The 15,020-nt window shown below is 34.0% G+C and overlaps 1 protein-coding gene across 2 annotated transcripts in view; it reads right to left on the minus strand.

Annotated features, from left to right (window-relative positions):
* Positions 1–2,519: 2,519 nt before the first annotated feature.
* LOC128554282 (uncharacterized) overlaps positions 2,520–15,020 on the minus strand; it is a 43,257-nt gene continuing 30,756 nt past the window's right edge. The window contains exon 3 of one of the 2 annotated variants that reach the window (XM_053535539.1): positions 2,520–3,374. In XM_053535539.1, the coding sequence (XP_053391514.1) occupies positions 3,162–3,374 (213 nt within the window). In that variant the 3' untranslated portion in view covers positions 2,520–3,161. Of the gene's footprint in view, positions 3,375–8,417; positions 9,839–15,020 lie in introns of those variants that run through there. The other variant, XR_008369568.1, reaches the window with a different exon arrangement.

A 15,020-nucleotide genomic window follows, 5' to 3' on the forward strand; every position in this document is an offset into this window, starting at 1 on the left:
ATTCATAACCGTTTGAAAAACTGATTTAAAAAGTATTTAAGTTGAATAAAATGTTAGTTTTAATCTGACATGTCTCCAATTAATAACAATATGATTTTTTTCTCATACCCTGTCTTTGTCTTGTTTTTTTCTAACATACCGTATTCTGCTGTAGGTATCACCGACATTCATTTTGTCATCTTTCAGTGTGTGCCCATATACAAAATCAGTTTACATAAAAAAAAAATACGGGATTTGTATACTATACACGCATATACGGGAAAAGTCTGGTAAATGTATCTTTTAGAAATACTGGTCCGTGAATTCCCCGAATACGAAAACCAAATTCAGTCTAAATGTGACACAAATATGGAATCTGTATACTCTGCATATCTTGCATAAACGGGGAAAAACCTGGCCCGTATATCAAAAACTACAGGTTCGTATATCCCCGTATATCAGATGCAAATACATTCCGTATATGACACAAGTACGGGATCCGTATATTGCGTATACCATGCATATACGGGCCTTGTCCGTAGCACGTATATCAAGAAGTACAGTTTCGTATATGCCCCGTATATGACAAAAGTACGGGATCCGTATACTTAGTATATCATGCGTATACGGAAAAAATCCGAAGCCCGTATATTAGAAAATACAAGTCCGTATATGCCCCGTATATTAGATGCAATCACAGTCCGTATATGGCAAAAATACGGGATCCGTATACTACGTATATCATGCGTATACGGAAAAAATCCGAAGCCCGTATATTAGAAAATACAAGTCCGTATATGCCCCGTATATTAGATGCAATCACAGTCCGTATATGACAAAAATACGGGATCCGTATACTACGTATAATCAGAATATACAGGCTCGTATACGTGTTCCGTATATTCTAAAATACGGAAAGTATACGGGAAAAAAAGTCTCAAGACCCTTCGAATACATGAAAATGAAACTTATGTTAAAGCAGGACACGAATAAACACCATTTCTAGGGATTTTTTAGGAAAGTTCGTATATTGCATATATACGGGAAATATACATTTATGTATATTCGGCGTATACGGGATCCCGTATATGCATGACAAATATACGGACTTCCCGTATACTAGATGTTCCGAATACGGGATCGTATATTAGGTCCGTATATTTGTAATATACATCCCGTATACGCCCGTATTTTCGAAATATACGGGACCGTACACTCCCGTATATTGACCCTTTTTTCGCAGTGGCTACAGTCCAAGTTTAATGAAGATCTATCAAGCGGTTCTCGACAAGAAGTCTAGATGTACTTCAATTGTTAGCTCTCGTGTGCCCTTAAAGGGCACAAGTGTCCCAATTTGAGCACATATTTAGAGAAGACCTTTCAATGATTAAACAGACCAAGTTTGATAAATATCTATTCAGTTGTTTATAGAATTAGTCGTTTAAAGTTTTTTCTACTTTTAGCTCTGGTGGCGCCTTAAGGGGCCAAGTGTCCTTAAGTTTGGTGTAATTCTTACCATTAATTTTGGAGGAGACGATATTTAAATATTAAAATGTTGACGACGGGTAAGTGACAACGAACGCTTGACAATCCACCTATACTAATAGTTCAGAGAGAACCCTTGGTTCAGATCAGCAAAACACAGGGGATTTTATTTTCGGTTTTCGTGCATTTCGCATGACATTTCACTAACAGCACGTTGTTCAAAGGGGAAAATTTCATGAAAATATTACATTTCAAAGTTTCCTTTAATGAAAAGAATTACTCAAACTATGAACTTTACAGATACTAGTACATGTAGTTTTAATTATGCGCGCTCGGTGACACGCAATGTAATGAAAATGAATGTAAAATTATCGCTACAATCGGTAATTTTACCCTTAAGTTTAACCATATATAGCAGAACCATGTATTGCATATTAAACAAGACGAACAGGTAATTTGCATACGGAATAGTTTCAATAGGGCGTAGCTTGAGTAATTATTTCTACATGGAGAATCACGAATTCACAAGAACACCATAAAAATCATCATTCCGGAAAGTGGCGACAACATCCGCAACAATACTTCATACAAAACAATTCATTACAGGAGAAGATGCACTAACACGGTTTAATCATTGAACACTCGCAAAATGTCAAGTTCTATAAAAAAAAAAGTGCGTGCTTTCTGCAATGTCTGAATACATCTATGCGCTATCGCAAATGTTTACATATTCCTAATAATCAAATTCTTTGTTTGTTACTGTATTGTATATTAATAATTTTTTTTTTCAAAAATAGTTTATTTGTTAAGAAGAAATATTCTTACAAGTGAATAGGCTAAAAATCTTTCATGATCAGCAAATCATGATGGGTAAGATATTCATCTGAACAAGAAATAAACTGACTTCCAGATAATTTTTGCGTCAACTATCTTGATATTGAGTTAAGTAAACAGAAAGGAATATGAACAAATTAATGCAATAATACGATACCATTAACGTTAAACGCCGTCTGAGAAAGCGATTTTTATAAATGCAAAAATAATGATAAACTGATATAGATTTAAGTGTCCTGATGTTTTCGAACCATGACAAAATACATCTATTGAAGAGAATTATTAAATCTAACCGAAAACTATTACTTTTGGTCTAAAAGCATAGTACAAAGCGTGTTATTTTACTGTGTTTATACTACAAAACTCGGCAAAACTCAGCTCAGTTAAGGCCATTTTCAATTTGCCTAATAAATTCATATTGATAAAACAACATAGAAGTATTTTCTTTTTTCTGTTCCAAAATGAAAGAAAAATAAAAAATAACTTGTATGACTATAACTGCTGGTGCTTTGTTCCGATATCAACCTCTCGATGTCTGGCAAGTAGAAAACGTTTAGCATTGACGACCAGAATACAAAACCTTAAAATTTGCCGTTATTCGACATTCCTAGAAAACTTAAAGACAGCCGCAACATAAATCGCCGAAGCGAAGGTTTGAATCTATGTTCTACGGACCACGTTAAGTTCAGATCAAAAGTAGATGAAATAGATTCAAGTTATCTTTCTCTAAACAACCAAACCTACTGACATCTTTAAATTTGTTTGTCACGAGAGGTTAGAAATTTGTCACATAAACAATCACATGTCCTTACACTGTCGTATATTGCATAACTCTATTTTTTCAATTTGGGTTTCCAACATTTTTACTTAATTTCTGCAATAAATCTAATATAGTTACCTTTTATTCTCTTTTCTATGGCCTGTATAGAACTATCACCTAGCTTCCATACTTTGCGAGGTGATGTTTCAATAAAGGATGTCAGTTTTGTAGTGGTGGAACTCATGCCATCATCGCTGATTAAGGTTATAAAGCAATCAAGATAATGTAAACTTAGTAGCTCAAATTCTATTCTGACCTGAAATACAAAAGGCTTTTAGAAAAAAGTTATTCACAATAATTTAATATATATATATACATTTCAGAAAATGACGCTCTGCATTATATGCACCATCAATAGAAAAAGTAGAAAGTAGAAAGGAAGATAAAATTAATACTCGGGAAATTTCATCTTCGAGAATGACGGTGTTGAGATTACAATAAAGAGATAAAGGGACTTTGATGATTAATATTAGTTCTAAACAAATTTCCAGCAGATAATATTCCGGTACAGAAACAATAAAAATAAGTCATTAAAAAAAATCATATAAGTTTCTGAAAAACTGTCTTCATCTAACGAAAACCTGTCAAAATAATTATACATATTTCGGTGTCCGCCGTCAACAGAGGACGAAGTAATAAGACTGTATTTTCACAAGAAAGAGTGTGCAATTCCAAAATGATTATTTATACTAAAACGAAGAGCTTAATTTATACTTTAAAAACACACATATTTAATTGCACTACATGTATATCAAATAAAGTCCAAGTGAAAAACTCCTTGGTATTTACATACAACGTGATTTTAAGTGAGATTCGCATTTTAAAGTAATTTGCAAATGTATTTTTCCTTACATTTGGTTACTTTCAATGATAAGGGAATTTCATGATGTAAACTATAGCATCTATTTTAAATAGCTATTAATCAAGCGTGTATAGAGTATTGCTGATAATGTGGTGAAGTACAATCAATAAAAATATTCAGAAAAAAAAGTATTATATTACAAAAACTACATGTAGAACTATTTGAGGATCAAGATACTTAGACTTCAATCAAGCCCTAAATTGTCTGAACATTCAACAGTTTGATCAGAGTCTGTTTTATCAGAAAGCATGTTTTATGTTCAAAATCGCAAATAATCTATTGCCAAATTATTTCTGTAATATGTACAATCAAAAGTAAATGACAAGTGACACCTCCATAATTCTACGATCAAACACGAACAGAAAATTTCATATACCTAATACGCAATCACAACTGTTCAAACAGTTTGACTTCTGTATTCAGGTCCAGATGTTTGGAATATCTTACATTTAGACATCAAAGCGTCCCGCTCACAACAGTGTTTTAAATCAAAATATAGTAAATAGATAAATATGCCATGAAATATATATGTAAGGCGACACCAAATTAAATTGATGGAAGAATCTAGGTTTATCTACCTCTATTATATACTGCACTTGTACAGTTACTTGTTAGGGTTTCAACCCGCGCTCGTTTATTTTAAAGAACAACGCCAATTATACTGTCCAGGAAATAGTCCGCTGGCGATATAGTCATGCAGGACATGAAGCATATTATACTTTTGAAGAATACTATTAGCGTCCGTCATAAATCCAGTATACTGTTCATCATGCTTCATAAAAGACATTAACCGGCAGTCGACACAGCTGGCCAGGAAATTGTGGCTTCTTTGAATGGATCCTATGTTTAACGCACACAATGTGAGGTCCGTGCTTGTGTTAACTTCTAATTACTGTACATGAATTATAAAAATCTGTGAGCTACTTCCAAATAATCAAAATTCGTTTTAGAATAGTTGTTCCACAGTTCGCAACCGTATAGATCCTTAAGAATTACAACAGAATTGTATATTGTTCTAGATGTCAGCGGGTTTAACTGGGTTGGATGTAAACGACTTTGAGTCACACTCAGTAGAATTCCTCTCAATTTGGTCGCTGCATCCTGCAACATTCTATCTGTTGACAGATATCAATCACATACCAGACTAAGATGGGTCTCCTCATTGCCAAACTCTCGAAGTCATGAAGGACTTCATGAAACAGCCGATTTTTTCTTGAATCCGCCTTGCTGATCACTTAAATTCTGTAACATTCAATGTTTTAACCTTTTTAGCACACTCATTTAAAAAAAATCCAAAATTACTGATGTTAAGCTAATCGCTCTGTAACAATTCGGGCCATCTTTACGTTTTTGTCCACCTTTATGAAGATTTATGATTACACCTCTTTTCATTTTATCCGGAACATACCAAGAGCGCAACATATGTGCGAAGATATATGCAAGAATAGGGATACATTGTGTGACAAGGGCTTAAATGTTCATACAGTGACTGTATATTATCACATCCACCGGTTTTCCCATTTGGACAAAACGTAATTACATCGATGACGTCAACAAGACGTTTACCGTTTGAACCGTTTATATTACCGCCTTATTTTCCATTGAAGTCAATAGTAAAAGTCTAATTCTGGACAATATTTAGGGTCATTTTCATTGACATAATGGGCAAAATACGGAAAAAATTCGTTTTTGCTTTGGTGATGTTTCAAAGAAAAATTATTAGATCTACTCGACTCAACTCTGTAAAAATACAATAAATATTTTTATTATTCCGCTTACCTTTTGTGCCTTTTATACAGTCACTATTACTTTTAGAATTGAGACTCGGACCGGCTCGGAAATTTCTAAACGACTCGATTACTTTAGGCGTTTACAGCGACTTTGTGATCTAAAGATAAATGTTTATCCCCAAGTTAATTTATGTTTTAGATCATAATTATTTATCAGTATTTTAAGCTCTTTTGTTCTTTTCTAAAATTGATTTAAACTTGTTGAAAACGTCTTGTCATCACATGTTTCGACACTGCAAATGCATGGTGAAAGACGGAACGAATGGTTAACGTTACGGTAGAGGATTTTTATAGAAAAAAAATGACACAAACAGATGAATTTGTATGTTCTAAGAGAAAGTGTCACCTTGATAATATGTCGAATTATTTTCTTTAGACCCATGGATATATAATTATATTTGAAGCGTATCTTTCAGATGTTCATCAGAATCACCACAACCAGAGATCAAAAATATCAAAATGTGTAAAGTAGGCATAAATTGGGACTAATAACGGGTAGTGTGCACTATTACGACACTGTACACAATAAAAATGTTTCGTTGAAAGAAAAGATGCATTTAATTGCAGCAATAAAATAAAAATCTATACAATAGTAATAATAATGTTTTATTCTTTAGTTAAAAAAAACTATGCTTTTTGCCGGCTACTTCAATTCTAGATTTATACAAATAAAGTTTCTTAAAATTTTAGTTGCTCATGTATAATTATATAATTGGAAAAATCGTAATCCTACTGCAAAGGAATAAATGGCATAATCATGTCAAATCTTAAGGCACTGACCTTAAGATTTTGACTAAAAATGCTCTTTCTTTAAAATTAAATATATTGAACATGAGTTTTTGTTACTTGCTATCTTAAAATGCCAAATAAAAATGTCGATAATCGAACCCGGGTTGCCGCGGCAATAAAATTATCTTGCGGACTTGAACAATACATACATGTGTCTAAAAATCGTTAAATATAAAGCTTTATTATTCAGGCAGTTTACCTCCGGTATCCCGTAACAAAACGTTTTTCAATTTTGAACGGAAAAATAGTAAAAAAACAAATTATTCTTATGTGTTTCCATAACTTTTATAATCATTCACTTTATAAAAGAAAACCTATTAATTTTCTGATATCTAAATAGTTTCTCTTTTTGTTGTCGAACGATCTGGATGTCAGTCCTATTTTAATTATCTCATAATTATACCGTCGCTTATTATGTTAAAGAAATAAAGGCGGAAGGTAAGAATAAATATATCGGCATATGAATATTGTAGGACACTTTAATTAAATTGAAAAGGAAATCGTGTTTTAAACAAACAGTATATTACCAATAAACTTATTTTATTGTATGCAAAAACTACAACGTGATAAATCTGCATTTTTTTTCACGCCGACACTTTATGTGCTTTTTATCAATTAAAACAGAAAAAGAAGAATTATTCAACGTTAGTTTTGATAGAAGAGAATGCGTCTTTTACAAATAAAAAAAGAAGAAGGTAGAACGCGTTTCAAACAAGCATTATGAAGAAGAAATGTTAATATCTAGTTAATCTGAACAAATGTTAAATAATTATATATCCTTTGGCCTAGATATTTACTGAAGTTTTCCTACCATCAGAGGCATTTAATAGTAAAACAAGATTATCCATTGAGCCATTAATTAGATATAGCTTAAGGCAGTTTAAATATCGGTTTTATTGAAAACATGGATTATGCCCTCCGCTAAATTTCGAAGATGGACGTAAATTTACGGAAGTTAACGATCAAAGCTACAAGATTATCGGTTTTTTCAAATAAGACTTATCAAAACTCGCGTATAGTACAGAAACTTCGATATGACGAGCGTTCGAGATAAGATGTCGCGCGCACGAGATTATATGATTTAATTTTTTGCATCTGAACAAGATGTCGTACGCTCGAGATAAGATGTCGTTCGCACGAGGTTATATGCCGTGCGTTCGAGATAAGATGTCGTGCGAACGAGATAATTTGATTTTTTCAAACATAAATGCATTTCCTAAACATATAACTGTAAGGATGATATTGATGACATTGATGTTGAATATGCAACTTATCGGTAGACGGTTTTGAAGAAGACAAACATTTTCCCACGTTGAATATTTCCTATAAATTATAAAAGATCTATCACTTAGTAATTGTTTGTCTCATAAAAATTATGTACTTTATATTAGCTACTACCATTTAGCGCTGAAAAATGAGTATATAAACGGTATCTTTATATTACAGTCATAGGGTAAAATAGAACAGCTATATTTTGTCGTAGATTCATGTATGCTGCGGATCGTGTTAGAATTTTTTTATTTCTTGTTTCTCCAAAATTACTAACTGATTTTGCGTTCAATATTAATATCAGATAGTCTCTCATTTTTATTTATACTATTTACAATCATATCCATGTACAAAATTTAATTTTCAATTTTTTCTCTATAATTAATTACCTTTTGTAATATTCGTTAATCGATTTCAACACATCAGTATTAATGCATTCACAACTGTTGATTAATTAAGAAATAATAAGTTCCCAAACGTGGTTTATCGTAGAATAACCCGAGTTTTGAGTTCTTATGCGAAGAAATATATAACGAAGGCTTTCGTGATATATTGTTTCGCAAAAGAACGAAAAACTCGGGTTATTCTAAGATAAATCACACTTGGGAACTTAATATTTCGATTCTAACACGACATGCTAATATCAACAATGCTAGAAAAAATGGTAACTGCTTTTTACGGCCGTGATACGCACCTGGATCGGATAACGTGATTGCACGCGAGTGGTTAATTGCAGATTAACCCGAGATATATTTTTCTCTACATGTTTGTAGGTTATTTGCTGGTCGTGTTAGAATGGTATATATCTAAACCTAAAGTCAATATGTACAGGTTTTTGGTGCGAAATCGGTTCTGTTACACAAATCCAACGGCTTATTTCTGGATAGGTTAATAATTCTAGTTATCCAGTGATTTTCTCAGGCAAAATATTCAATAAGATCTCAAAGCGCTATTTTCATTTGAAAAAATATTACGGTCGAAATGGACTACTTCTTCTAAAATATCGGATTTATTACCGCATTTTGCACTCAGGTCACCAGTTACAAATATTTTAACTTACTGAGTTTGTTCGGAAACCAATTTCAAGTGTTTTATAAAACCCACTTTCACGCACACTAAAATAAATATAATTACTAGGAAGAATATGATTTAAACAAAGAAATACATCAAATTCATAATGAAAATAGATCGCACAGTCTTACCCAGAAGACACCATCATCGTTCATTTCAATATTTTATTTAGAAAATGTCTATGAAACAGAGACATTCAAACACAACCCATCCTATTTCCACCTGTTAACGTTTATATTCTAGTTATTCAAAAGAATTCATATCAATCCATGCAGATATTGTCCTTGCTACGTTCCTAAATTCACTGAGAAAAACTATGTCATAATCGTAAACAACATCTAAAAAATCTTCATCGTCAGAAAAAAAGGTTGATAGTCTTCCGATGTTCTGGAATAAAACGCTTTAGTCATTCATTTTCTGAACATTATTCACTTACATCGGTTCTTGTGGGGATCATGTTTATATATATAGCTCATCGTTAAAGAGGTTGTCCCAGACTAGTACGGCTTTCTTTCATACTTTTTGATCTTCTTTACAAAATTATGTCCCTTTTCCGACTTCGCAATGTTTGGTTTATGTTTGTGTATATAAGCTGGTATCACAGTACTGATTAATAGAAATAGATCGATACTTCACACACTTGTCTGTTATGATGCATTGGCATAAACTTTACATGTTACATAACACTGTTTTACAAAATAATGACGCCTTTTTCGAATCGCTGAATAGCCCAGCACTGCTCTCCTCCGACTGCTCTTATTCATGATTGATATATCACTATCTGCATTTCACACCAATATATTTCTGCACAAGCTCTCGTCGGTGTCATGTATTGTTTCCTTGTCTCACAAGTTACCATTGGCTGTGTGTTATGAGCCGATCGGATTTTTGGATTTGCCAGACCTTGAGTCCGGAGCATTTCGAAGACAACTTCTAGCGCTGAAATAATTGTGAAACTACTAATGCTATATTGCATTGTCTTATCAAAGAGTATTTTAATTTTTGTCATTTTTCTGATAGACAGACTGACGGGAGAAACCTTTATTCGCCTATGTTTATATCACTAAAATATTCAAGCAGAAATTTAAAAGAATGAAAGGAGTTTGATACGTGTTCTTATAGTTAACATAGGATTGTAAATTATACTACATTGTATTCAAAACTATAGTCTGGTCATTTCAACTTTTGTGGTTTTTTGGGGTTTTTTTTTTTCAGGCCCCATATGGGTAACCCCATTTATTTGTCATTTTGGGTTTGAAATAATTCATACATCAAATATTTGGTAGTATGTGAGGAAATGAAGCACAGAAAGAAAGTCGTCAAAAATATCATGGCTAATTCTTGAGATATTGCACATGGAATTCTGAAATTCAGAAATATAGGTGTCCAAATTTAGAACATAGAATTTCTACATCTATATTTTCTAAAACAAAGTCATCCGCATTGGAGTTAAAGCGGTATATACCAAACATGATTGTGCATCTCAAAGTCAGAAAAAAAGAAAAAAAAACATTCATACGGGATTTGAAAACAAAATTGAATTCACAGTGTTACTGCAGATGGGTGGGGTACTTCATAACATCATATCTGCTAGATATTCATAAACACAGCAATTATTTTATAAAATGCTTTTGATCTGCTTTATGATCTAATGCATGCATGGGAATAAGGAGACACTAATACATGCATATTTCATTTCCATTTTACTTCAGACACATTTGCAATACTTTGTTTAATGAAGATCTAAAAGAAGCTGTCCTTGAAAAATATCACCTAATTTTCAGAGTTTGGTATGGCATTTTAGGAATTTTTCCAGTATTGCATAAGGAACTCATGATTATAAATCATCAATAAAACTTTATGTTGGACTTCGTTTGAGGTTTCTTCTAGTAATATAACTGGCCTATTACTATTTAATGACAATTGCTGAACTAAATGAAATTTTATCTCTACATGAACATAGTGTAACTTTAGTTTACATCAAGTATTTTAATATCCAAATGTTTCTTTCAAACATGCATTATTAACAAAATAGTAATACAATATAAACTGACCAATTAGGAATTATTTTGAGTGTAGAATGGTGTATGGACTATCAACGTTCCTGTGTGTATAATGCCCAGCGGCGTTAAATAAACATTTGATTATAAAACTTGTTATCATGGGTATCTCTTCAGAAGTATGGCGTGCTAGAATAGGCAGCTTTAGTCAACCGAACAAATGTAAGAACAGACTTGACACTCTAAAATTAGGCAATATAAGCCTGTGTATTCGAATTTGTTTATTCTTTCTACTATTGCACAATGTGTAGAGTCAAACCCGGGCCCTGCTAAGTCTAGATCACATTCAGGAAGCGCAAACAGACGCCGAGGAGGCGCCACCGGTAACTTTTACATCTTACAGATATAAGCACATGTGCATAGACTATATAATGTTAACGGAACCTGCTTTAAATGAACTCTGTTTAAAAGAATACTAATACGAACTCCTTAAACTGTGTTAGATACAGCTTAAAAATGATTTACGTGATGAATTTAAAGATTCTAAAATGCATAGAAACAAAGTCATCCATATAGCTGACAGTTCTGATGCCGGATCGGCTAACTGAGGAATACGAAAATCTTGATGGCGCAGATAACTCTGATGATGACCGTAGAATCAGGCGTGCAGAGGAACGTGCTAAAAAGAAGCTTGAAATCGAAAAATCTCTTAATCTGTCTTCTAATAATTTTCGTTCTTCAGCTTAAAATTTTAAAAACAGGTTCAGATCTTTGGATAAGCGATCCTTATAGAAAAACGCCCCTTCGAGCAGCAAGACGTCGTCTGCTACAAGTGTGGCAAGTTGGGACACTTTGCCAACGGATGTGCAAGCGGACTCTTGGAAATACCCGGCAACTTCAAGCAAAGACCCGTGGCAGCCTCAGGTCGCAAACAATCAAATACAACGGAGACCGCCGAAAAGCAGTAATCAGGATGCGTTTACACCATATGATAAGCATTCCTTTTTCAATACAGAATCTGAGTTTTTACAATAGTCGTCTTTTTTTCTTTTTTCTTTTTTTTTTTTTTGGGGGGGGGGTGGGGGGGGGGGTTATCGAATGTACAGCCAGTGATAAACATTCAAATATTTCGGTAAAAGACAGGCTGAAATTTTCTTTGTTGTTTCTGACAGATACATTCCAGCCTTCCAATAATGAAATGTTAACTTTCATAGAGAGAGATTATACAATTCCTTTTACAGAAAATCCTCCGTTCTTTGAGATGAGAAACAATCAATTTACATCAAAGAACAAAAGTTGTGTGGATTAAGCTATACATGAATTACTTGTCTACCAAGTTTCATCTAAATCTCATAATATTATTCCTCTATCGGTTGCTGAAAACATTTCTGGTAAACAACGCCTGAATTTAGATTTGAGTGTATTAAACCAGTATGTCAAAAAAAGATTATGTTAAATTCAAGGATAATTAAAAAGTTGCTTTAGAATATTTGATTCCTGGTGGATTTATGTTTAAATTTGATCGAAAGTCAGATATCACCATCTGTCTGTAGATCCTATTTATTATGCTTATTTAGACTTTTCCTGGATTATTGGTGTTTTTCCCGTGCTGGATTTTGGTTTGCGCAGTGCTCCATATATTATGTATCAATAAATCTAAGAACATGAAAAAAAACAACATAATATAACGACAACAGTAGCTACACATTTTTCTCAGAGTGATAATGACGGTTGTGCATTGTCAAGTGCAGCAAATGTTGCTATTATGTAAGATAAGTATATTTTATTGTAATGAGGCGTTTAGAATTTTAAAGTTAATTTCCTTAAATCTAATATAATTTTAGTATTTTTACAGATGTTGATCTTATAAGTATCACATATTGTTTTAGTTTTACCTTGGTAATTTTGGTCACGCCGTTAATGGTGTGACTGTTCACCTGTGGTCGTGCCAACAGTGGCGTAGACCGTTGAACTGCGGTCATTGACGGTTGAACCGTGGTCGGGCCGTTTGTGGCGTTGACCGCTGAACTGTGGTCGTGCCGTTTTTGGCGTCGACCGTTTAATTGAGGTCGTGCCGTATGTGAATTTGACCGTTAAATTGTGGTCGTGGCGTTTGTGGCATTGACCGTGAACTGTGGTCGAGCCGTTTGTGGCGTTGACCGTTGAACTGTGGTCGGGCCGTTTGTGGCGTTGACCGTTGAACTGTGGTCGGGCCGTTTGTGGCATTGCCCACTGAACTGCGATCGTGCCGTTTTCGGCGTCGGCCGTTTAATTGTGGCCGTGTAGTATGTGACTTTGACTGTTAAATTGTGGTCGCACCGTTTGTGGCGTTGACCGTTGAACTGCGGTCGTGCCTGTTTGTGGCATCGACCGTTAATTGTGGTCATGCCGTTTATGGATTTAACCGTTAAATTGTGGTCGTGCCATTTGTGGCGTTGACCGTTGAACTGTGGTCGTGCCGTTTGTGGCCTTGGCCGTTGAACTGTGGTCGTGCCGTTTGTGGCTTTAGCCGTTGAACTGTGGTCGTGCCGTTTGTGACATTGACCGTTGAACTGTGGTCGTGTCGTTTTTGGCGTCGACCGTTTAATTGTGGTCGTACCGTATGTGGATTTGACCGTTAAATTGTGGTCGTGGCATTAACCGTTGAACTGTAGCTGTGCCTATTGCGGCGTTGACCGTTGAGCTGTGGTCGTGCCGTTGTTTGTTTGGCGTCGACCGTTTAATTGTGGTCGTGCCGTTTGTGGCGTTGACCGTTGAGCTATGGTCGTACCGTTTGTGGCGTTGACCGTTGAAATGTGGTTGGGCCAAGTTTCTGACAAGTCGTCAATTTCGAGAATTTTGATATTTTCACATGGTTATCTGTTTCACGATCATCTTGAGAACATATACGCCCTCATATTAGTATCTATTGAGAGTGATACTAAAAAATAAGGATGTGCATTGCTATCTACATCCAAAAGATTAGTATATTTTAAGCAACGTGGTGCTCAGAATTTTTAATTTAATTTTTTAAATCTAGAACATTTACAGAAGTCAGTAGTGCAGCATGTAGTTTCACCTTTATTTTATGTCAACTTAGACATTGGTCGTGCCGTTAGTGGCACTGACCTTTAAGTTGTTACCTAATACTTGTTGTTATTTTTGTAGTCTCGTGACATAAAATTGGTGAAAAATTAATTTGCTCACAACGAAAAGTCAGCAAATAAAATCATTCACCGTTTTCATAGTTACTTATGCGTCTTGTTTCTTCACTATACAATATAGGATATATAAAGCTAGTCTTTGTTTTTTAAGGTCTATAGTTTCCTGCTTTATTTTTGGACTCAATGATTTTCTCGTTTTATTGCAGTTTCGTAATTCAATTTTCACTCGTGGCAAATTTTTTGGCAGTAAAGGTTGATTTGTGTGCTTTATTACCACCCTCCCTCCTTTGTCAGCATTTACAGCCTGAACTTCAGATGTATCTGTTATTCCAATTTTTATTCTAGGAGGTGTAGTTTGTTTTCAGATGCCATGTGTTGCTGTACAGATATTTATCATTTAGACAAGATTTTTCACTGATGCTTGCATTAAAGTACTTTAATCAGTCTTTTTCAGAAACTGATGATCCAACTCTCCATGACGGATACTACGGTGCTACGGCATTGCATGAGATAAAATTGAATTTTCGTGTTATTGTTCTGTTGCCAAATACTAACGCCTGTCACCTAATAATTATTGTTTTTATTTTTGTAGCGTGGTAATATAAAATTAGTGAATAATTAATTTACTCACAATGATAAGTGACTAAAGTTATTTATAACTACTCGCCCACAGTTTGGGTTAATTCTTCAACATGCTCATTTCCGCCAAGTTAGGCATAGAATGTATATATGACACTGAAAAACGATAGAGTAGGAGAAAATAAAAGTTTTGGTAAAAATGCAAGAAAAAATATATTTTCCACCAATCTTATCTCAGTTAGTTTGTACCATTAGTCACTATCAGAGTACTCACTTGTGGATTTTTGAGAAAAATTATTTTTCGTCTAAAAACATGTGGGTTAGTCCCTTTAAACATAGAAGTAAGTTTTTAAGTTACAAACTAAATGATAATTCCAATATCCAAAATGCTTAATGTTT

This window comes from Mercenaria mercenaria, unplaced genomic scaffold (assembly GCF_021730395.1).
Source record: "Mercenaria mercenaria strain notata unplaced genomic scaffold, MADL_Memer_1 contig_4902, whole genome shotgun sequence".
NCBI lineage: Eukaryota > Metazoa > Mollusca > Bivalvia > Venerida > Veneridae > Mercenaria > Mercenaria mercenaria.